At 51.2% G+C, this 22,509-nt stretch overlaps 5 protein-coding genes across 5 annotated transcripts; 3 read left to right on the top strand and 2 right to left on the bottom strand.

Annotated features, from left to right (window-relative positions):
• Nucleotides 1–434: 434 nt before the first annotated feature.
• EMH_0027350 (inosine-5'-monophosphate dehydrogenase, putative) lies at nt 435–3,222 on the top strand (the record flags this gene model as incomplete). The annotated part of the gene is made up of 9 exons (XM_013497318.1): nt 435–516; nt 620–758; nt 904–1,051; nt 1,221–1,561; nt 1,697–1,832; nt 1,986–2,093; nt 2,194–2,319; nt 2,485–2,897; nt 3,153–3,222. The coding sequence occupies 9 exons, from the start codon at nt 435–437 to the stop codon at nt 3,220–3,222; spliced, it is 1,563 nt and encodes a 520-aa protein (XP_013352772.1).
• A 1,706-nt stretch (nt 3,223–4,928) lies between these two features.
• Nucleotides 4,929–6,300, top strand: EMH_0027240 (uncharacterized protein; the record flags this gene model as incomplete). Its single annotated transcript, XM_013497317.1, has 3 exons — nt 4,929–5,373; nt 5,493–6,005; nt 6,119–6,300. 3 exons carry the CDS (start codon nt 4,929–4,931, stop codon nt 6,298–6,300), a joined length of 1,140 nt encoding a protein of 379 aa, XP_013352771.1.
• Nucleotides 6,301–6,940: 640 nt separating this feature from the next.
• On the bottom strand, nt 6,941–9,288 carry EMH_0027130 (uncharacterized protein; the record flags this gene model as incomplete). The annotated part of the gene is made up of 4 exons (XM_013497316.1): nt 6,941–7,258; nt 7,385–7,654; nt 8,330–8,466; nt 8,598–9,288. The coding sequence occupies 4 exons, from the start codon at nt 9,286–9,288 to the stop codon at nt 6,941–6,943; spliced, it is 1,416 nt and encodes a 471-aa protein (XP_013352770.1).
• A 4,167-nt stretch (nt 9,289–13,455) lies between these two features.
• EMH_0027020 (uncharacterized protein) lies at nt 13,456–16,137 on the top strand (the record flags this gene model as incomplete). Its single annotated transcript, XM_013497315.1, has 1 exon — nt 13,456–16,137. The coding sequence occupies one exon, from the start codon at nt 13,456–13,458 to the stop codon at nt 16,135–16,137; it is 2,682 nt and encodes an 893-aa protein (XP_013352769.1).
• A 1,137-nt stretch (nt 16,138–17,274) lies between these two features.
• Nucleotides 17,275–20,402, bottom strand: EMH_0026910 (eukaryotic initiation factor-2B gamma subunit, putative; the record flags this gene model as incomplete). The annotated part of the gene is made up of 11 exons (XM_013497314.1): nt 17,275–17,388; nt 17,554–17,757; nt 17,868–17,951; nt 18,063–18,124; nt 18,373–18,498; nt 18,630–18,681; nt 18,882–19,048; nt 19,200–19,379; nt 19,573–19,881; nt 19,988–20,177; nt 20,319–20,402. The coding sequence occupies 11 exons, from the start codon at nt 20,400–20,402 to the stop codon at nt 17,275–17,277; spliced, it is 1,572 nt and encodes a 523-aa protein (XP_013352768.1).
• Between the last annotated feature and the right edge of the window lie 2,107 nt (nt 20,403–22,509).

The raw sequence follows: 22,509 nt of genomic DNA, 5'->3' as shown, positions 1-22,509 counted from the left end.
TGGTGAAGGCCACTGATTTTTTACTTCACTTCGGCTATTTGTCCCTTATACAGAGTATTAGCAGGCAATCCGCACAGACGATTTGGCTCGGGGTAGTTTAGACCTGTTGTACGCCGATTGGTGTACATTAGTTTCTCAGATCCGAATTGCGTTCACTTCGCAACAACTGTTCACAACCTGGAACAATTTAAGTCCATCAATCGAGACCGTATCCGCCGATTTCCTCCATTTTTGTCGCGTACCGCAAGAGAGGCTTCTTGATTACCGGTTAGTCTTCTTACAATATTCAATGCCCGTGCGGGGGGAAAAGCACGGCATTGTGTCATTTATCTGCTGTGGTTGAAGAACCACTTTCACAAAGAAGATATCATCCCGATCGGTTGAACCGAAGTTCCTGTATGGACTGGTGCAGGTGTTTGTAATTAACGGGGAAAATGGCGGACGGGTGGGAAGCAGAAAAAGTGTTTAACTCGACTGTGTACGGCTTCACTTATGACGACCTCATACTAATGCCGGGTGAGGCGGCCGTTGGAGATACGAAGCTGTAGGCTTCCCGAGATATAGTCTCCAGTTGAGTGTTCCGGGCGAATATGTGTGTAAATTGGCCGTGGGCGTTCAGGGCACATAGGGTTCGGTGTGGACTCCGTCGACCTGTCTACAAGGCTAACGAGGGGCATCACCCTGCGTCTTCCACTAGTTTCCTCCCCTATGGATACGGTCACCGAGCACAAAATGGCTATTGGCGTGGCTCTTATGGGGTGAGCTTTGGACTCTGGTGGTCTGGGGTTTTGTTCAGCATGTGAATGGCTCGTTGCGCAGAAGCTGAAGTGCATTCTTAAATGCGTCTGCAATACAGTTCTGGTGGAGCTCGAGTGGAATTTAGCTGCATCTGTTTCGTTGTAGGGGAATTGGTATTATTCACAATAATATGGAGATAGCGCAGCAGGTACAGCAAGTGCGGAAGACCAAACGCTTCGAGAATGGATTCATAACGGAACCTTTTGTTTTGAAGCCTACTGACACGGTTCATGATGTTGATTGCATCAAAAAGGTGGGCAGCCAGAGTGTACCGTGCTCAGCAGGCGGCGGACAAACCTCCGTGCTTCTGATTCGATGATGTTTGGTAGGCGACCTCTGAACAGCAGTTTGTTTTGTCAAGTTATCCACTTGACGTGCTTGTTAGCGGTTGGGGAGTGATGCGCGTTGCTATGCCGTTGCAGAAATACGGGTACAGTTCGGTGCCAATCACATCAACGGGGGCACTTGGCGGAAAACTGGTGGGAATTGTCACATCACGAGACATCGACTTCATCACGGACAGGCATACTCCGCTGAGCGAGGTCATGACGACGGACCTTATTGTAGGCCACGAGCCACTTGACCTCACTCAAGCCAACGAGATCATGAGAAAGTCGAAAAAGGGGAAACTGCCCATTGTGAATGCGAACTTCGAGCTTGTCGCATTAGTTTCTCGCAATGATTTGAAAAAAAATAGGGAGTACCCGCTAGCATCCAAGGATCCTAACAAGCAGCTGTTGGTGGGCGCAGCTCTCTCCACAAGGTAAAGATCAGGCTGTTGACTAAGGCTTTTACGCCACAGCTGAGACGGTTAGCGCAGGCATCCCAGGAACTCATTGATGCTAGGTCACGCACACGCATAGCTTTGAGCAAACTGGAAACCTGGACATTGCTGCAGGCCGGGAGAACTTGAAAGAGCGAAAGCGTTGTTGCAAGTCGGAGCTGATGTTCTGGTTATAGACAGCAGCCAAGGTGATTCTGTGTTTCAAGTGGATCTCGTAAAACAGCTAAAGTCGGCCTACCCAAACACGCAGGTTAGTTGGCTGTCCGTTGTCGACGAGAATTTCTTAGTTTCCCCTCGTTGAACTGAGGCTAGCTGTACATTCATCTGAGCTTTAGTGGGCCTTTTATCTGCAGTCTTACGAGTGAGGTGATCGTCGGTTATTGGGTGTATGGGCTATGTGCAGATCATTGGAGGAAACGTGGTCACGGCGCGACAAGCTAAGTCTCTCATAGACGCCGGAGTCGACGCGCTGCGGGTTGGCATGGGGAGCGGATCAATTTGCACTACTCAGGTGAGCGGAGCTGCAGCGCAACTGTTGTCAGAGGTAGCCATTGCGTTCCCACACAAAGTGGAAAATCCTAGTGACACTGTTATTCGGGTTACTTTTTCAGGTGGTCTGCGCTGTGGGTCGGGCCCAGGCCACAGCTGTATACCACGTCAGCAAGTACGCCAGAGAAATGGCAAACATCCCTTGCATTGCTGACGGCGGAATACAGAATTCCGGCCAAGTCGTCAAAGTGAGCGTAATCAATAATTAAGTTGGTCTGGTTTGAATAACATTCAGTGTTCAGAATTATTGGAAATTCCGCATGTTGTCCAACGTCTATCTCGTCTCCATCATGCAGGAGCGTGGAAATAATAGTTGGCCTCGTTGTTTCCAGCGTGGTCCTTTCTGTGTGCAGGCGCTAGCCTTAGGGGCCAGCACAGTGATGGTTGGATCTCTCTTAGCAGCTACGGAGGAAGCCCCAGGGGCTTACTACTTCCACAACGGCGCTCGCGTGAAGAGCTACCGTGGTATGGGTAGCATAGAAGCTATGCGAGCGGCGTCGGGGGCCGGACAGCAGCCCCCGGCTGATGGTAGCACCAGCCCCACGTCCTCCGCTTCCGGTGGTTCAGCGGCACGATATTTTGCAGAAGGTCAAAAAATTCGCGTGGCACAGGGTGTCACAGGCTGTCTTGTTGATAAAGGCTCTATTCGCAATCTTATACCTTATCTAATGCAAGGGGTGAAGCACGGATTCCAGGATGCAGGAGTGCCTAGCATTCAAGCACTTCACGAGCAGCTGTACTCGGGCCAAGTCCGCTTCGACGTCCGGTAGGGAAACTGTTTGAGTCTGGATCTTTTTGCGTGCCGGTCCATGTGTACGGTGGTTGGGGAGACGTTGGCTCTCACAGTGGCAAAGGAAAACTCGGCAAGGGTTGGGAATACCTAAGCAGCGCACTTAGCCAACGCCGCGCTGTTTTGCGCTTAGCTCACATTCAATGAACTGATTTCATGTTTGTTGTAGGTTATTACCCGCAAGAAGATCTGCTCAGTTTTAGCGTGTCTGTGTATGCTTATTTTTCACAGGTCTGCCGCGGCACAGAGAGAAGGCAATGTTCACAGCCTAATGGTTTTCGATGGAGCAAGCAAAAACTAAGTACATAGATTGTCTGGTCCTTCGCTGCACGATTTAAAGCCATGGTGGCGCTGATTTCCGTTAGGCATGTGTCCCCAGCGACGACGTAAGTCTCGTAAGTCTGGGCTTCATGCAGAAAAGCCTGGACAAGTCGCCTGGTTGTGATCCTTTAGAGCGCATCTGGCTCTTCTATTCGACAGTGGAAAGCTTTAGAACGGTCATCTGCTGTGCACTCGTCCACCTCGTTTCATAATTTCAACACGCAAGCTTTGGGAAAGCAACGCTTCTTCGAAGATGGTATTTGTGGTTCTCGGCGGTTTGCCACACAACCCCACCTCCCGCCCCCATCCCCATATGGTTTCACTACAGGGAAGTGGTAGTATGGTAAGTGTGGGAGCACGAAATGGCAAACTTTCCCGTGCTTCTAGGAGAGTAGAATTCTCATGCATGTAACAGGTGATGTCTTCGACCTCCCTTTGCTTTTTCGGCATCAGATACGCAATTCGCAGGCTTCGGCCATGCGGATTGGAAGAAACTACGTTTATAGATACTCGTGCGTTGATGTATACCGCGCCAAAGAGTCATTTGCTGGTGGGCTCCATGTCAGTGTACGACCCCCTAAGCTCCGGGTTTCAGACGGTGTGCATACTGCGGTTCCCACGGAGCTGACGGTATTTAGGCAGCTCCGCCTGTAACCCGCTTGATTTTAAGTTAGTATACAGAACCAGGACATTTATGGTGTTTCTGCATGGTTTGGTCGGGGATTTACGTAAAACCAATCATTGAGCGGAGAAGTGGATGCTTTCCTGTTAGTGCATCCCTAGCTACAGGGTTGTTTCGTTGCATGTTTCACTTTTCTGCTGCATTTCCACTATGTGCGCTCCTCTGCTGGTTTTGGCCTGCAGCCAGTTTAGGTTCGGTCTTAGTTGTCACATATTTCTCCTTGGCCACGCTGGAGAGCTAAAGCATCTGGGGTAGAGTGATGTATAAATACCCTACACATTAGTGTTTAAAGCAGGCACTTACTCAGGACGCTAGTAGCGGTGTGGCGCCGGGAGTTTGACTCCCGTCGCGTTCTCCAGGGCACTTCGGCGCCGCGTGCGGCAAGCCCAACCCTTGGTTGAGGCAATCGAGACGGTATATTGCATAATGTACATAGGTAAGCATGGATAGTAGCTGAGGATGGATGATATGACGCCATTTCCACAAGTCGGCAGCGGAGGTACCTATCAAGAGAGCCGGGTACCCTCCACAGCCATCACGAACTGAGTTTCTGTTGCATGCATTCCATTTCGACCTAACGGGGGGGAGTGGTTTTTTCGTACGACGAGTAGGAGTCATTTCCTTCGTCTTTAAGTTGCAGAATGATCCAGGGTTCGAACTCCCATTGAGGTCCATGGTTCGAGGGGGCCCGGGGGGAACCGCTGACGCGGCGGTAGTGCATGCGTCCCTGTAACTATGGGTGTTAATATATTTCACAGTTGCGTTGCAACAAGAAAACTGATTTTCTTCTCTTATTGTTTTATCCTGAAAGTGTCGCGGAATAGGGAGGCTTGCACAGTGGAGCGCCCGGGCCGTACGATTGCCTTAGTGCAATTAGCGCCGATACTCTGTTTCGCTCAACGGTTCCCACATAAGACGGGGAAAGTCGCTCGAAGAGCTGGGTCAGCTGCCAGCAGACGTCTTTGGGTTATATATATCTGCTTAGTCGGCAGAGTTGGGGGAACATGAGCACACGGAAACGCCACAGGAGTCAAAAGACTCAACGACGCCCACCAATCCTAACGCACGGGGATGAAATGGCCTCCAGTAATATCTCCGACACTCAAGTGTTAGCTGACACTACCCCAGCTGAAAAGGCTGCCGAAGAACGTGCCGTTCCATCATTTCTTTCGGCTTATTTCGTTCAAAACTACATTACCAGCATGGCATTTCATGCGTACATTGCGTTCGCGCCTACACTGCTTTTACCTATATTGAAACAGACCTCCCTCTTTAGCAAGTGGAGCTCGAATGCAATGGTCACCCTCGGTGTGTTCTTATCCAATGCCTCATGGATGGAGCTCTTCAACTTCAACTGCACCGGGGATGCAGGCTCCGCTTTCATTGTGGCCGTTCAAGAGAAGCGATTCCTGGAAGCTCGTGGCTATTCCTTAGCACCTGCTACAAAACGTAGGACTCAGACAGTCAGCATGTTTAGGGGTGCTAACGCCTGAATCTCTTTCTCTCTGAGCCGTCCAGCAATGTTCTTTATGCCTTCCACTCAGCGGATCTGTGGGTGGACTATTCAGGCATGTGGTTGCTCGGTGGCATCTCGGGATTCTTAGGTGCTATAACGGTGGGCCTACTCACAGCTGCATTCAGTGGGCTGAACCCGTTCGGCGACACTTTGCCCCTTCCTCAGGAGATTTTTCGCCTGGTGAGGGAAACGAAAAACGAGGAGCCTTCGATCCTCGAAGATCTGATGGACGCGACAATGACTGCTAGGCAAAAGACTGTCGCCGTCGCGTTTATTCGGACAGTAGCAATTTCTGTTGTGGGTTCGTGCCCACCGATGCTGGTTCCACTCTTGTTAGGACTGCAAAATCAGTTACAGTCAAGCACGTCTTACGAGGTCTTTCGCGCAATCAGCGTGCTATTTGATACATTTGTTGCAGAATTTCTCTGCTGTTTTGTCGTTTATGCGGTCAGCGCCGTCTTCACGTCAGCAGGATTTTACCTTAAACTAAGGCATGCACAAAGGTTAAACTTGGCTGTCCTCCTCTTCGCCGTCATTGCGGGCCTTCCCTTCTGCACTGTTGTGGGTGAGCATTCAGAGGTACACGCGCATCGTATTGCAGAAGGATGGAGTAGAAGTGTTAATAGGTAAGGATGCAATTTAGACCGCGCATGAAGTGGGCATGTCTGCTGTTTGCAGGTGGCCCAATGCTGGGGATATCGTTCGCTGGCTTGGTGGCCGGGTCCCGATTGGACCCGTGGTGCTTCGTGCTAATGGCGTCAGCAGATTTCTTGGCAGCTCTGAGCGCAATATTTTGCGTCAGGCCAGTACAGCATGCCTTCTTTAGTGTGCCCGCCTCGAATATAAAGAAGAGAGTCTGATAACACCGCATCTCTCTTCGCTCCGCTGAGCCAACTCCGCATGTAGCGGACGAAAAAGATAGAGTTAGCAAGAATTCCACTATCTCTGGGGCGTGGGGTGCTCTAATGGCAGGAGCAGGTTGCGCTACTCGACCTTCCATAAGGGCGGACCAAATTCATGAGTTCTCGCACCGCACACGAGCTCAAGAAGCGAACTTAAACTGGTGTAAACATTGTAGAGAGAGGAGTTATCGCGTTAGCTCCATTGGTGGCTTAGCAGCCTTATTCAATGGTGCCACCAGTTGTTCAGTGCCAGCGCGATGCTACTTAGAACCGCAACGCATGCAAACAACATTTGTATTCTGCCAGGAACTGGCGTATTAGCTGCGGACAACCGCAAGCTTTCCTGTGGCTCTATTCCCCTGACTATCCGTCTGGTTTTCGTAAATAAATGGCTTTAATAGTCCCCTCGAGGGGGAAACGGCACCGCAGCCGGGTGTGCAAACAGTTTCTAAAATGTGTATGGGCTTTTCAGGCAAATATGGGGATGCCTACATATCTTCAGCCCACCAAAACAGAAATCAATGCGGCGTGTGTACGCCAAAACTGTCCGCAAATTCTGTAATTAATTTGAGCAGTGCCAGCAGTGTCTCAGGGTGGGCTAGCGTACACGCCTGATAGCCCGTGTGCCCGGGGGATTCACTGTACACCTAGATGATGTAGTCTGGGCCGAAGTCTCGTCGCCAGCTGGAGAACGACCTTCCAGTTGAGCGGTTTTGGGGTTCATGATGGTGCAGTCATCTCCACGCTGTTGTGGCGTGCTTGCGTCGCCATCGAAACCACTGCCCTGGCCGATACCTCTCAGCAAACGTTCTGCCTCTAGGCTGAGGTGGCGCCGTGACCTTGCCTCTTTGCGCTGTTGGGCGATCTCTTGCGGGGATAGTGGCTTACCTTCCAAGGGCACTTCTTCCCATGGATACTGAAAAAGCAACACAGAACAACACTTCGAGAACAAACAAAGAATCACTGCTAGTTGAAACACTAGAAAAGGTCGTTGCCTTTGTTCCTGCTTATGCCGCTAATTGCCCTGCTTGCATCCGCTTACCGGCTTGGGCTCAGTCTGTATTCCTTGGTAGACCCAGGCAGCTTTCTCCCTGTTCCTCATGTTTTCAAGCTTCCAGTACTCTGAAATGCGGACGTCTGCCTCCGCGAACAACGTTGGCAGCCAACGGTTTCCGATTTCTCTTCTAAGAAACTGTGGTAGCCCACTAGCTATTGAGTTAGGAATTATGCTGGGGATTTCGCATGAACTGAACCCCAACGCTTTCTGTTCATAGTCTTCATCCTCTTCCCAGGTTGACTCCGTGCCATCAGACTGTGCAGATGATCGGGATCGCCTAGAGTCAGCGTGATGTAGCTCATTCTTCTGCCTGCAACGCCTGTCCCAGGCCGGCCTTTCGATTGTCACACAATTTCTTTCCAAATAATCGGCTAAACGAGTGGGAATCCGCATGTTATTGTTTTCCACGGTAGCTCTTGGATAGCTTTCCAGTGCAGAGCTTTGCACATAACTTCCAGGAGGAATAACGCAAGCATATCGTGAACAGGGTCGTAGACACCGGGCAGTTAAACATGCATCAGTGCGTTCCTTTACTGAAAGTTGTCCTATGCTCCATGATGCACGTGACGGAGTTGGCAGGGACGAGATACGGAAACGAGCTTCCCTAGGACTGGAGGGCCTGTCTCCTCTCGAAGTCGGCACTGCTGACTTCAGGACCTCCTCAAGTGGGCTACCACACCTACCGTTTACAGGGCTCTTTCCACTGGCTGGCAGCGTTGAGTCGCAGTCTGGAAACGCTTTGATCGGTTTCGGTGGCTTAAGTGGAACGCTCAGCATTAACGGCCGACCAGTTTGCGGCTCACTGTTCTGGATGCACGGAAAAATCGTGGAACAGACAACGCCATCCAGGTGGGGAAGGCGTTGCCGCGTGTCCCGATACCTACGAGCAAAAACGCCGACGATGCGGTAAGGATTCCGCTCGGATATTACCAGGCAATCTCCAAAAACGTCATTTGCCGATGGCCCGAACCAGTCCTGTGACTCCCTCTGTCCTTCTTCAGCTTCTAGTTGAACCTGGCTCTTCTCCGTCCATTTCGAAGGTCGCAACATCCGTTTGACCAAGGTGTCTGCAAGCAAACGCAGAAAACCTGCATCAGTTGCTCAGTCCCAAGCTGCACGGGTGCGAGCTGAAAAGCATCCTACGCAACGGATACTGAAAGGCATTGCTCTGAAGTGTCGTGAGGGTGCAGTGGCGGACCGCTAGTGTCGATTGTCCACTTTTTCCCAACCAGAGAGTTCAGGATATTCAAGCACCGTCTGTGCAATGACTCTTTAACATCATTTAATTGCCGATGTAACCCATTGACCTCGTGTTCCATGGCATCAAGTGCAGGGTTTTGTGTCTCGTCAATTGCTTGCTTCTCGGCAGCCATTGCCGCCACATTCCTGTTGGCATTGGCAACAGCCTGGGCTCGGCAGGCAATATTTGTCTTCAGGTCGAACTGAGATGCATTCGGCCGCTTAGAGCCTTCTCTACATTGTTTACTCAGAGCAACTTCTGCAGTTCCGTGAGACTCGATCCCGCCTGTGCTCGTTGATAAAGCGCATTCATCCATGAATGACACGCGAATCGGCCGGCGACTAGAAGAGGTGCGCCTGCTTCCATTGGCCCTATCGGTACTTCGAAGCCCCTGAGAGGTACTAGAAAGGGTGACGCTGCGAGGACGTGGGCTGTCATGGTCGGAATCCGCTGAGCTTGAAGATTGAGAACTCTTTGAGAGGACCCAGCTAATTCTGCTCCGCCCCGTTGAGCCTATTGCTGCGCAAGCTGCGGAGGATCCCTTGCGGGCTTCTTCCAACACAGCTGGCTCTTCCACGGCATCAGAGTCTGACGACACGCTCAGCGAGCGAGAACTGGCAGGGCTACCCCCCACCCCTCCCCTTTGCATTTTCAGTTCTCGATGCATGCGCAAAAACCTCCAAGCGTCTCAGATGGAGGTTTAGCAACAGCGTGTTCCCGTTAACCCTGCACTCCACTCGAAACTTAACCATAGGTTAGCCCCACCAGAGCAGGGCAGCTGGAGCGTGAATGCGTCCATACGGTTGTGTCTATCGCAATATGAAGCCTCTTAATGACCACAAACCACACGGATCCTTGGAGAAAAGTGACCAACACTCGTCCAAAAAGTGGCACTGGGCAGCACTGCAACTTCCTGACGAGCAGCGCTCCTCCAAGGGCCTCCCAACCTTGCAGGATGGCAGCAGAATATCCCCCCAATTAGCAGAATTACATGTGAGTCATCTAGCAGGAGCATGTGATGTCCAAACCGGCAGATGGGATATATTATCTAGTGGCATCACGGCGTCCTGAAGTAAGGTTTTGCATCGCCAGGCCAGCAGGGCCGTGCTACCCTCTGTTAAACGGGCGCCTTCCTACAAAATGATGTAAATGAACCATTCCAATCAAATGGAGGCTGACAACTTCGGTGCGTTATCGCAGCCTGCTGGTTGCTTCGGCGATTAGCTGACGGTAATGAGACCTCTCCAGGCTGCTTAACTTGCCGAGCTCTTGACTGCAAGCAAGAAAATATGCAAGCAAAGAGCACCGTAAGAGTTATGGGTAAGTTTCAAGAGCTCGGCGAAATCGGTAAGGTTATTGCGATTCCTCGCGTCTCGAACTCTCGACGCAGCCTACACTGCACTGGCTGTGCCGGAAGCCGATTCGGACCATAGCATGCCCAGCCATGCAGTAGTCGAAGTCCCAAACGAACACTGTGAAAACAGCTAAATAAGTATACAATTTTTATATACAAGGGATCGTTTGAGAGACACACAGTAGTGCGAAGGGCAAGAAAACGCCGGTCTATTGCCATCGGTTCCGGTGGCTCGCCGGCGAACATCGATTTTCGACTTCAAACGAACTATGCCCTGCATTGGATGCGGTGCCGCAACGCGACTTCAGATACAAACGATATACAATCTATTGTTACTTTAGTACCTATTAGAGCCTGGAAGAGTGGTGAGACTCTAGCGTAGTGTACAGTGGATGTAATCCCATGTGGACCGCCGAGCAAACCGCTAAAGTTCCTCATGCATCTATGAGAAAATCTTGAAATATACAACACTTTGGTCAAGAAGCGCATATTGGTCAATCTGAAATCGCAGTTTTGAGCGAGGCGTTTGCACCATGTCTGTGACGGTGGCCGAGGATTCAGCGAACTTCGATTTGTTGACTTATATTCCGAGCTGCAAGTAGCAGCAGCAGGCAACACGGGTCGGATGTTCTGGAGGGTTCTAGCTTCAGTATGGGTTATGGCATTCGTATCCTGGATAAGCGAGTCCTGAAAAAACTGACAGTGAGATTGACAACAAAGTGGAAAGTCCGGCGGGCTGACCGCTCTGAGTGCTCTGGTGAGTATGGGCACGCCGCCAGGCGTACTAGGTACATGAGCTAATTGCCTGCGAAGCTCCAGAAGAACGGTTTCAATTACACAGTTTGATTCCTGGTTGGAGTGTGCTTATGTTCTTAGCCACACTGGCGGAAAGCCTAATGGGCCACGTAGACGTCCTTTAGGTGGCCAATCTGGCATATCACAGAACCACCCACTTCTGAGAAGCCAGCCTGACTTATCACAATTGATTAGCTCTAAGAAAAAGTGCGGCAGATGTATGTTCACATGAGGGCCAGTGGAATGGCGAATCGTGTCGAAGTGTAAAGCTAAGGATGGCATTGGACTTTCTGCAAACGTTTTTCAGACTGCACCTGGAGGAAATGAAGCCAGCTGTATCTGTAACTGTGCATCAGCTGACATTCGGAGTGTGGTTTTCGAATTAGGAGCTTAATTCTGACTAAAGGAAGCTAGCAGTATGCCGTCGGCTGCTACGGGGGCGAAGAAACACAAGCTATCCCTCACTCGAAGAGCAGTAAGCGTGCGCGGCTAGCTAGCTACGCTGCACGGCATCACTAGAATGACTGCACGCTCCATAAGCTCGGGGTCTTCGTTTACTGCCCTTTCCCATCAGAGACGATGCTGACCCCGCAAGTGGCAATGACGAGGGGCAGAACCCAACCGATTGAACTTGTGCCCTGACGGTCCTTTTATGCTCGCAAGCCCCATATTCGTATTCAACCTCATACGAGAATCTGTCTGATACCACCAGCGAAATAGTCTTAATTCTCCTTCAACGGCAGAATGGGAGGTATACGAAAGAGAGGGAATTATTCTAGAGAGGATTTTAGACACTACTTATGCTGGCAGCTCTGCAGGTGGCTCCACGCCCTCTTCAAATGTCAAGAAATGTAGGCAAAATAGCATCGTAGCAAACTTGTGGCAAGTTGGTTATTCATGCATTGAAGATACACCCTTGACGTAGGCCTTGTAAAAGGGAAGCTGTACCGTCCATTTAGCCTGGGAACCCCCCCCCCCCCCNACCCCCCCCCCCCCGCGTTCTTCTTAGGTGCAAGGAAAGGCCTTGACTCCAGCCGGAAGCTGTCTTGAGTTGGAATAGAGTCAAAGTACTGATGGAAAGGCTTCCCAAAGGGCAACTAAAATCTCCTCCATTGTCCACGAGCCCTGAGCGCATCGGCGCAGGTTCCTGTGACTGCCAAATGGTGGTCGCGTCCAGTCCCGAGTTGCAGCGCCTCCTGAGGCAACTTCAGCCGCAAGGCAACGCATCAACCTGCTCTAGCCAAGGCCCCTTTTGGTTCAGGCTTTATCACTGTAGGCAAGACTTAACACTTACTTGGCCCTCAGTATAACGCTTGCTCTCTGGCCTTCATCAAGGACAGAAGCGAGCTGGAATCTAGGTAAAAACTTAAAGTAAGAGTTTCCCGAAGGCAGCTGACCCCCTTCCCCTCTCCTCAGGCCTCCTGCGAGTTGAGCTCATGGCCTGGGTGTTGCGCGGAGGAAGCAGCCTGAAGTGGCGTTGCAGCGCACCACGCTGCGGCTTGTGATACAAGAAATCCTTACGCGTGCAGACAAGTAACCTTCAGCGAAGCTTCCTATACTGCATGCCTTGCCTCTGAATACACTTATAGAACGTTGGTATTTCTATGGAGGCTGGCTGCTACTGAGTGTGTAAAATAAGTTAGCACAGCAGCCTTCACTTGGCCTAGGTAGGTTGCGTGTAAGCAATGTACCTGCTTCAGACAGAGCATCCTACACGACGTGCTTGTTGAGAAGCGATTGAGCATCCTTCTTTTAAGGGTCCTACCGCCCAAATAAGACATATTCGGTATAGTGGCATGTTTCGTTGTTAGCACTATAATACATCACGACTAGCGATAATCATATTCGTAACGGAGAAACAAGCCACTAGTACTAATAGCGATAATCAATTGATGTCCCTAGAACGAATGTGGCTGAAGAGGTCAAAGAGCAACCATCATTACGTAGCGTGAGCTGCACCGCCAGCTACGTTGTGATGGATGCTCTTGGTCTATGTGATTCCCCTAGGATACGCGCCTCATGGGCTCTATTCACCCAAGCTGCTGAAACACTCCTCCTTCTTAAAGGATACTTAAGATGCTGAAACACGCATTAAAAGGCGGAAGTATCTTCCATAGGGCCCTCCAGTTGTTAACACGGAAGAATTCACCGTGTATTTGCCGGTGTTCCGTCACAACGTTAGGCTTCCTTGCCATTTTTACTTCGAAGCTGCGCAAAAATAACCTTCAGAGGCCATATGACGCGCAATAAGTACAATTCATTTGCAATTTGTAGTGCTCGCACTACAACAGCGGGACGGGAAGTGGTTGCACCTGTGCCTTGTGCTCACCGTGGCTTTGACTTTTTTTAGTAGCTAATAATTAGTAAATTAGTTTTCAAGGTGTGTTGCACCATCGTTACATTATGGGCGTTGGAGCTAATGATGGTAGAATACTTCGGTGGCTGCAGCCGCACGCCGCCGCCCTGCTGTCTCCCTTGTTCACTTCCAATTTTGCCTTTTTTTGATTGGAACTCGTGGGCTTGAGGGAATAATATAATCTGTCACAGCTGAAGAGACTTTTTGGTAGTTCCAGGTCGAGCAAGCTGGTGCTTACGTGTCTCAAATGCGTGCAAGACAGCGGCACTCCATGCGGAAGCTGGTAGTCTTGGTGAGTCAACTTCGTCTTGATGGCATCCGCAACGTCTTGTTGTTTCCAAGAGGATGCCGCATGCGTAATAATTGATGAAAAGACCGTTCGGAGGTTGGCTCTAGCGGGAACCGATTGCTCCACGAAGAGATGTGTGGAATCTTGTGAGGTGGACGAGTTGGTGATATTCTTGTGTCGTGCTCTACTTCTTACGAGGCGCACTCTCTATGTACTGTTGTGTGTGCCTACCGAAGCCCGCTCCACTCCATCACTCAGGCTCTCAAACGAATCGCATTCTGGCGATCGCGGCGGTCGGTTTGGAGATGCCGCCACCTTTGTTTCATGCGGAGTAGAAGCATGGCGGCTCATCGTATGCCTTCACACCAGGGTGGGGAGCTTGGCTCGCCGGTTTGGGCTCACGGCGGTCCCTATTATAATTCCGTGGGATTGTGCAACTTCCCGCGCCGGGGTTCCGGCTGACGGGTCGACCCCAGCTTGCACACACTGGGTGGAGCGAGCAAGAGCAGCTGTGTTGCATCATTACCGACAAACTAGTGGAGGCAGCTTTTCTTGGCAACCTGTCGATGAGGCTGGGCTGGCCAATGCAGTTCCTCTTGTATTGGATAATGTTACAGCATTTTCTAGCTGTGTAGCCTGTGACATCTGGCCAAGGCATTGCCATCTAAGCCCATTTCAAGGAAACATTCGAGTTTGTTCTTCCGATCAAGCATTACTTGTTGAGGTGGAGGAACAAAGCATATCGCAGGTTCAACAGTCGGCGCTTCTTATCCGCGAAAACCCTTGCGATGTGAAGTCCAACGGGGCTTCGCAAGGGGTTTGCGAAGATCGCAGCGGAGACACGGCTACCGACGACGAGAAAGTGCAAGCGCAAGTGCCTTTCGGGTATACGGTTGTTGCTGGAACGTTTGATCGGCTGCACGCTGGCCACCAGCTGCTACTGGCCGCAGCAGTACTATCGGCGCGACAGCGAATTGGCCTTGCGGTTGCCTCGGGTCCCTTGGTCAAGAAAAAAACGATGTCTCAGCAGGATATGGCTGCAGCCGGCATAGAACCCTTCGCGTTTCGCCTTCAGGCTGCTGCTGCCCTTGTGCAGCTTCTTGCAGCATCTCAAGGGAAGGAAACGCGCGTGGCAGGCTTCATAGAAGCATTGGAGGAGGAGGAGGCAAGCATGTCGAACGAGTTACACCATCATTTATCACTACTAGGGGGATCCAGCCGAGTTAATTGTGGTTTCAGGGGAGTTATTGAGAGTCCTACTAGTGCACTGGCAGATACCTTTGGCGGCAGCGTGCAGCTACAGGTCTTCCGCATAATTGATGCTGTTGGGCCTGCTGACAAGCTGGCATTCGACTGCCTAGTCGTCTCAGCCGAAACACTGAAAGGAGCCATTGCAGTGAATAGCATTCGCATTGAGGCCGGCAACAAGCCAGTCTTTGTGCTTACCGTGGGACTCGTGCCAACAGATGCGTGGGTAGCTCATCAGGCAGCTGAAAAACTAGCGGCGTACTTTCCATTCCCTCTTTGCAGTGGAGTGAATCAATTTGAACAGAAATCCGGCATTTGCGTGCTCACTGGAGAGGAAAATGGACCAGAATCTACAATGCCGGCTAATGCTCGTGCCCCGTCAAAGGGGGAGGAGCACAGCAGCGTCCAACAGGAAGACCATAACCCCACAGCTGGATCACTGGAAGTGTTCCCGGACAAATTGAGTTCAACAGCGTTGCGCCAGCTGCAACGAAAGCGACTGCGTTGTGGATCTGTTGCAGATCTCTGCAAGCGATTTCACGCAGCTTGGCTTTGGCTTGAAGGACGTGAAGGCGAGACGGGAACTACTGAGCTGCAGTCGTGTTCCACAATGTGGAGCATACTATGCGCCGAGCATGCAACCCCTTGGAGGAGGCTACACACTTTTGATCGGGTGGCGCGAGCCCTTGAACTATTAGACGCCTCGAAGCCCTCTGTGAACCGAGAGCCAGTTGTGCTAACCGTGTTTTTTGGTTCGCTGCTGGCGTGCCCTTGCCATTATATCACATTGGGAAGGGGTGCTTGCACGGCATGTGACTCTAGAGTGTTGACAACAGCTGACTGTGCTAACACGTGCACTATACCAAGTTGGAGTCCTGAAGCTGAAGATGCCGCATGGCATAGATCTGCAGTGAAGCTCTTGGCAGAACTCCAGCGTAAGTGGGGGAGGTGCTCGTTCGCAGCTGCACAGAACAGCCAGCGATATACAAGAAAGGTGCCAGCAGCGTCCACCTTTGTTTATGGTGATACCTTGCTGGAGGGGCGCTTCTCCTTGCTGATGGGTCTGTTGTTGGAGCACCGTGCTGCCAGCCTCACGAGATTAGCCCCAACTGCACAAGCAGTAAATGCGCTCCGAGGAAGACGTGATGTATCTCGGGATGACGAAGAAACGGCAACTATGGTACTGCTTGCACGCCGTCTTGGACAGTTGGAATTCACTGACAGGTCAGTTGAGGAAAAAACGCGATTGAGGAGACTGCGACAAGAGTATTTTTTTGTTAGTGAGGACTGTTTCCGCAGATACCGAATGATGCAAGTAGCGCACTTGCTGGAGAATGCTAACAGCCTCGACTGTCTGAATCATGAAGAGCTCTTCCACGCTCGAGTGAGCCTGGAGCGTGAGCTAAGCATACTGGAGACACAAAGTTTACACGATGAACCTTCTACTTGCCTCTGAGACGAGACAATTTTCTGTAGCATACCAGCCACCAGGTCCCCATCAGTTTGCCAGTAGTCCCACTATCGAAAATGTAGCGGAGCCTGCTTCTAGGCTTTCCTGTTCATTGCGCTTCAGTGTCTAGCATGCCTGTCTAGCTGGGGGTGGGGTTGGGTTATTACAGTACGAGGCAAGCCGGGCTTTCCCTATTTCGTCGTGTGTCCCACTAGCCATCTCGAGACTGTGCCACTGACTAGTTAGTGATTCGAAGACGATTTCCACCCGCTCCCCTTAGAAAGAATCAAGGCCCCTAACAGCTAACTTCAGGAAAAAGAACGATGGACAGAGAACGAAGAGGGCAGTGAACTCCCCTTGCGTGTTTGCACTCTAGGAAAATCTTGGACTAGAGTGCATCTCCTGTCAGGAATGAGCTTGCCGTGTTGGCATTACGCTGTCATCCGATGTGGCAGCGCAGTGCCAGGACCACCAAACTGCTAAGTTCGTAGTCAGCATCGTAGCGCTCGACGTACAAGAAAATATTTGGGTGCGCTAGGGTTATAAGGGCAGTGGCCTTGACTATCGGTTGGACCTGGTTTTGGCAGGTATATCATCCACCAAATCACAAGGCGCTGCACAACGGTGTTAAATAGGCTGCAGCGCACTCTTCACAGCGCCGCAACGCTACCTGGCGTAGATCATTCTACGCAACAGGGCAGAAGCCTTGAGCATAGCCAACAACCTCGCAGAACGAATCTGGAAAGTCTACTGCCCTATTTTATGTTGTGACGAGAATGAAAGTTCCACAACGCTAAACGAGCAGCATGGGGCACCAACTGTTGACGAGCACTTCCGCCCATTCCAGCTTAACAAAGCCGTATTCACGTACGGTAGCGTAGTTGAAGAGCTGCAAACTCCTCGTCCAGGTATGTGCACTGAAGGTGACCGTACTGTGAGGAAATTTGCTCCTACTCATCCAATCTCCAAACAGCCACGATGCTGGCCTGGAAGGACTGACGAAACGCCGTTTGCCGCCGAAATCGCAGAGACTGCGACGGTCAACCACGCTTCCTGAGGCGGTCTCTTGGAGCGCTGGAGTGTCCCAGTCTCCAACTGTTGGTTATCTTCAGCATACCCCCCGGCATATGCTGCCTTGCCAATTTACAAGTGCAAAGCTGCAAACTCCACGCCGTCCGTAAAGGAAGGCAAGGTAGTATCCTCTGCAATCGTACCGTCAGGCACGCAGAAGCCTCCCCTCACTTGGCAGCTCACAAGCTAAAACCACAAAAAACAAGCAAAAATACGCAGTTGGCAAGTGGGGGATTGCTGAAGAGGACCGCAGGCATCAATATCTTACGCTTTGAGAGGCTGAAATGCTCTATAAGCAGCACTTGAAGCCGCTTGCATCACGGACTGATCTATTCTTTCGGATGATCTTACTTTGCAGTCCTTTCCGACCTTTGCACCCGGGCAGAGTATAACGCGCTGGAGCACTGCCTTTGCCCCCACCTCCGTGCCAGCCATGAGGATCGACTGCGTTACTTTACAGCCTGATCGCAATACGGCGCTCTTGGCAACAACGCTTCTCTTAACCACCACGTCTGCTTCTAAGGTGGCGCCGTCCGCCAAGACGCAGTCGCGCATCTGATCAAAATACATGGATAGGCACAGTGCAACACATTGGGCATATGAAGCACGAAATGAGCGCCTTAACAGCTCAAGGCTACAGGGAAAAACAGCAAAGCTCATCTTACGCTTCCAGGTTTCTTGGGATTGTGCTCCGGAAGGGCCCAGTCAGGAAGAATTGATCGTAGCTCATCTAGCCGGCCACAACAAAACTGCAAGCAAACAGTGTAGAGTAAGCATTCCACCATCTGCGCACCCATGTAACCCTAGTGGAGCGTTAGTACAACCTGCTAAGGAGCCAGAAAAAGCATGTAACAGCTCACCCTATTGTTCATTTCCCGGTAGTCATCAAGATTGTTGACGCGACAACAAATCCCTGCTGCTTCTGGGTGTATGCAGCACACAACCCGGTTGCCCTTGGCCTGTACCAAACCATGCACTGGGAAACCTCCGCAAGTCTACGAAGGTTAAATAGTTCCATAGCGGTGGACTAGGCAACTCTAGTAAAGTGGCCTATGTAGACCGCGACCGCTAAAGAGCATGTGAGGCACGTGAAAAAAGGCATGTGCATGCCACGTACTGGACGGGGTGGTGGATTCGCCGCAGTGTACAATATCGGCAAGGAACTCTCACTGGGGAGTTCGCCTGTTGGTGCCGTGGCAGTTACGGATGACGAAGTCGCTTCCTCCTCTCCCTGCTGCTGGATGGCCCACAACTGCCGCTCAAAAACGTCGCACTCAAGTCGACTGGTGGACCAAACTGCGTATATAACGACATGACAAGCATACAGCACCATCCAACTGCAAAGGGTTTCTAGAGCAGACTGACGAGTGTTACAAGGCAACCGCGAACTGGCCGCAGAGAAGGAATGGAAAAGGGGCCTATCCTACCTTGTGCTGCGTGGGTCATCTGCATTGTGGTCATATAGGGAACAAGGTCAAACTGAATGCAACCAAGCACCCACTCAAGCAGAGCTTGTGACAATACTTGCAGCCCTCCAAGCCCTATGAGCAACGCCAGTGTGCTCCATGTGCGAAGGCACATTATCTAGTCCGCATGGCTGCACGACATGCTGATACAATTCCTCTCCATGCATTTTGCCTGCGATGCTGTTTTACTTCTCCAGCGATTTCGCAACTTACGCGAATAGAGTACAAACTGTGACGCAACGAGGGTTGGTCGAAAATCTTCAGCGTTGCGTGGGCAAAAACATAGACGTGCGGATCGTAGAAATCGGGTAGCAAGTGCTGGGATGGATGTAGGAATAGATGCAACTTCGACAGCTGTAGAGAGCTGCCGTGACTGATGCCTGAAAATGCGCAGGTATGGAAAGCCAATGCTCCCTCAAAAGTTCGGCATGCGTCATAGATCTAGGGTGAGCGTTACTGAAGCACGAAACATATTCTGAGCTGCTGATATAAGCTCACTGTGCCTGTCTTGGATTGCCAGTAGCTGAATACCTGATTCGTCCACCGCGACGGTTACGGGGTTTCCCCTGCTCGTGTCACATTTCTCTTGTTGCGTTTCTTTTGACTTTTTCCCGCCTCCCTTCCCCTTAGTCTGCTCTGCTATAGGCTGAGCAAAAGGGTCGCGAGGCAGTAAGTAAACTGTACAGGCCGCCCCTTCTGCTCGATGACGATCTGCCCAAAAACCAGAAGTACAGAGGCCAGGAAGCCCTGAAGGCTCTGAGCTGAAGTGACTTAAAGAGGTGCATGCCCCATGATTCACTGTACAAGTTACGACAAGAAAGATCTAAATAGCCGCAAGCACAGTCCAGGTAGTGGGCGGCAGGTAATGGACAACAGTTCACACGTGGAAATCGCGACGTCTCACTTGCAAGGGCGAAAAAGTCCACATTACCGATTAGATCGCAGGACAACACTATGAAGTCTGTTGTAATAAGGTGGCGAATTTGCTGCAGTGCCTCTGCTGTGCCGCAGACGCGCTGGTCAGGATCGTCTGAAATGTCGACTGAGCGTCGCCTGTTTCCCGTTAACAAAGCGTCTTCTGCATCTTCTTCTTCCCCTCTGCGCGTGCACTTGAGCCCAATCACTTCAAGACGCCTGAATGAACTGCGGAACTCCTGTTGCAAGTAAGCAGACAATTCAGCCTGTTGCTGTGCCTGAGTAACGACGATTACGTCTGCAAGCGCATAGTCACAAGCACGCAGTTCTGAATGGTCCGGTGAGGGTTTATCTAGAGTACGGAACTCGCCTAGCTTCTGAGTGTGTAATGTGCCAGCCCATACCCATATCATAGGGGGGGGCAAGCTTCGGCTTACCACCAAATGTAGCTTCCTGGAGGTTTCGTAGGCAATACCATATCATAGGTCTATTGGCCACGGGCAGAAGAGCCTTGCATGACGCTGTTCCAGCAGATACGTTGGAGTCGAGAAGTGAGGAAAGGCGCGAGCCACTGCCGCCAGCCAATACAACAACCTGCACAGTACTCGCCCACGTCCAGTCCTGTCAAACGTCCACCGAGAACCTCCTCGTTTGTGCCGAGCAGCGAAATTGTGCAAACGAGCTGGCAATAGGAGCTGAGCGTATAGTTTTGTTTAATGCTACCATGCTTCCCACCTGAAACTCTGGAAAAGGATTTTTCCTCTGATGGGCATCCTCTGGAGTTGCCGCTGTGGCGGCCTCTGTTGCAAGTGCTGGCATGGTCTTCCTGAGGAAGATGTGCCTGCGTGCAAAAGCTACATCACCAGCATACTGCTAATACACTTCATTTGCCTGCACGCGCGAAGCGAAGGGCCAGGTTAGCAGCTCAGGTAGCAAGAGCTGATGCAGTTCATCCAACGAGTATACATGCTTTCCCTGATGATTCGGCGTACTATTTTGTCTGGATCCGCTAGAAGAGATATTGCATTCCAAGTCGCCGTCACTTCGGCTCAAGCGTGGGCTTCCGCACTGTCAAACGCCGGCTACTTCCCGGCGTGGACACAGGAAAACAAATTGTTAGGGGTTTGAGTGTTAGCAGACCTCTAAAGTAACAGATTTATCAAAAAAACATATTTGTTCCAAGTGTACCTCATTCGCCTTTGCTCTGTGGCTCGGTAGAGACCGCCCTAGTGGGGCTGGCCCTGAAAGTGCCGTCGGGCTTGTGGCGTGCACTGGTTTGCGCAGCATAAAGGACAGCAATCAGACAGCTGCCAGAAACTGACCAATATAGTTGAAAAAGTCTGTATCCCCTTGGTCTAATCTTGGGCTGGGTTTTGTATATTTTGTTCAGGCCGAGCTGCGCCCAGACGCGTTCGCGAGACAAACCACGGCGAGCCTGTCGGCTTCAGTCCGTTCATCCGCTGTTTTCGCCTCCAAACCTTGTTCTGGACAGCTGCGGTGCATTGCCGTCCCCCCTCATTTTTACGAATTAACTGTGGTTGGCACAGAGCTGGACGACAGCTGAGTGATACTTCGAAAGCCCTTTTGCACTGCTTGCCGCCTGCTGGGGGCTGCCGCTTCCATCCGCGTTCCCCATCGTGTCAGGCAAGCACCTCTTCTTCGCATAAGCCTATTCGGCAGAGAGACGTTCAGTCCATTGGAAAGGTCTTAAGCAGTCGGTGTTTCTCGCAGGATCCGGGTACTTGCTCACCCCGCTGGGCCGGCGGTTCAACGCATACCCCCAGAAGAATGCAGTCCTGCCATACCCTGGGATGAGGATCAGGAGACGAGCTAAGTTAGTTGCGTGCTGGTCCCTCCTTAGTTAAAGCTGTCTTCACGTCTGGCAAGCGAACGTTGCTCAGTTACGGCGAGTTGTTCTCCAATGTTGAGCGATGGACAACGAATCGGAGTGGGGCTTTGTCTTCTGGGACTGAGCCTAGGATTTGTTGGCGTATTATGCTTCCTAGACCGAGCCTTACTAACTCTGGGAAACCTGGCGTTTATGTCAGGAATTGGGCTAGTGCTTGGCGGCAGAAAGACGCTGAAGTTTTTTGTGCTAAAGCCGCAAAAGTGGAAAGCTTCGCTGCTCTATGTCCTCGGAGTGCTGCTGATTGCGTTGGGTTACTCCCTTGTCGGGCTTCCCCTGCAGTTATATGGACTACTACGCCTTTTTGCCTCATTTCTCCCTCAAGTTCTAGGTGCTATACGCCTTTCCCCTGTCGGATGCTGGATACTGCAACTCCCCGGGTTCAAACAATGTACGAAGTGGATGCTTGATGGTGACAAGCAGCTTCCTCTTTGAAGGGAACCCATTGCATCGTGATGCAGCTAGCTTCTTTTTGCCTTCATTGCGTCCGCCTTTGCAACTCACTACTGAGTCTCTCCCGTGGTCAAACCCCCGTGGAGATTGCTGCCTCCCTTACCTTGGCAAACTAGGACACTAACTAGCAAACTGCTACCTACGGGAGCGCATCTATTTAAGGATGCAGCTACGCTGAAGTGTTCTATTTGCAGCCTTGTCGGAAGAGCAGGGTATAATTTTACACCGGCCTCCGTAAGGTCCAACCTAATTCTTAGCGTGTTGTGTAGCTTCTTTTTGCACTTCTCCGCAAGGTGCACTGTGTAAGGTCAAAGTGATAGCTCCGATGAGTATACAAGCGCACCGTGCGGGGAGTAGTGTTGACATCAGCCAACTGTTAGGGCGCTCAATCAGTTGTACCGCCTTAGCGAAGAGCCACCATAAAGCGTTGACATAGCTAAGTGAGGTACGGTAATCACTGCAGTGCTTATAAAGGCCTTTCCTGGCTGCGTTTCTGGAGGGGCAAATTGTCATAGGAGGGATGGAAGCGCGCTAGCGGTGGCGGAAAGAACGGCCAGGTTTTTGCAT

The sequence above is a fragment of the Eimeria mitis genome, genomic scaffold (assembly GCF_000499745.2).
Source record: "Eimeria mitis Houghton genomic scaffold, Emh_scaff26, whole genome shotgun sequence".
Lineage (NCBI taxonomy): Eukaryota > Apicomplexa > Conoidasida > Eucoccidiorida > Eimeriidae > Eimeria > Eimeria mitis.
The sequence above is the reverse complement of the archived record's forward strand: the minus strand, read 5'-3'. Positions and strand labels throughout refer to the sequence as shown.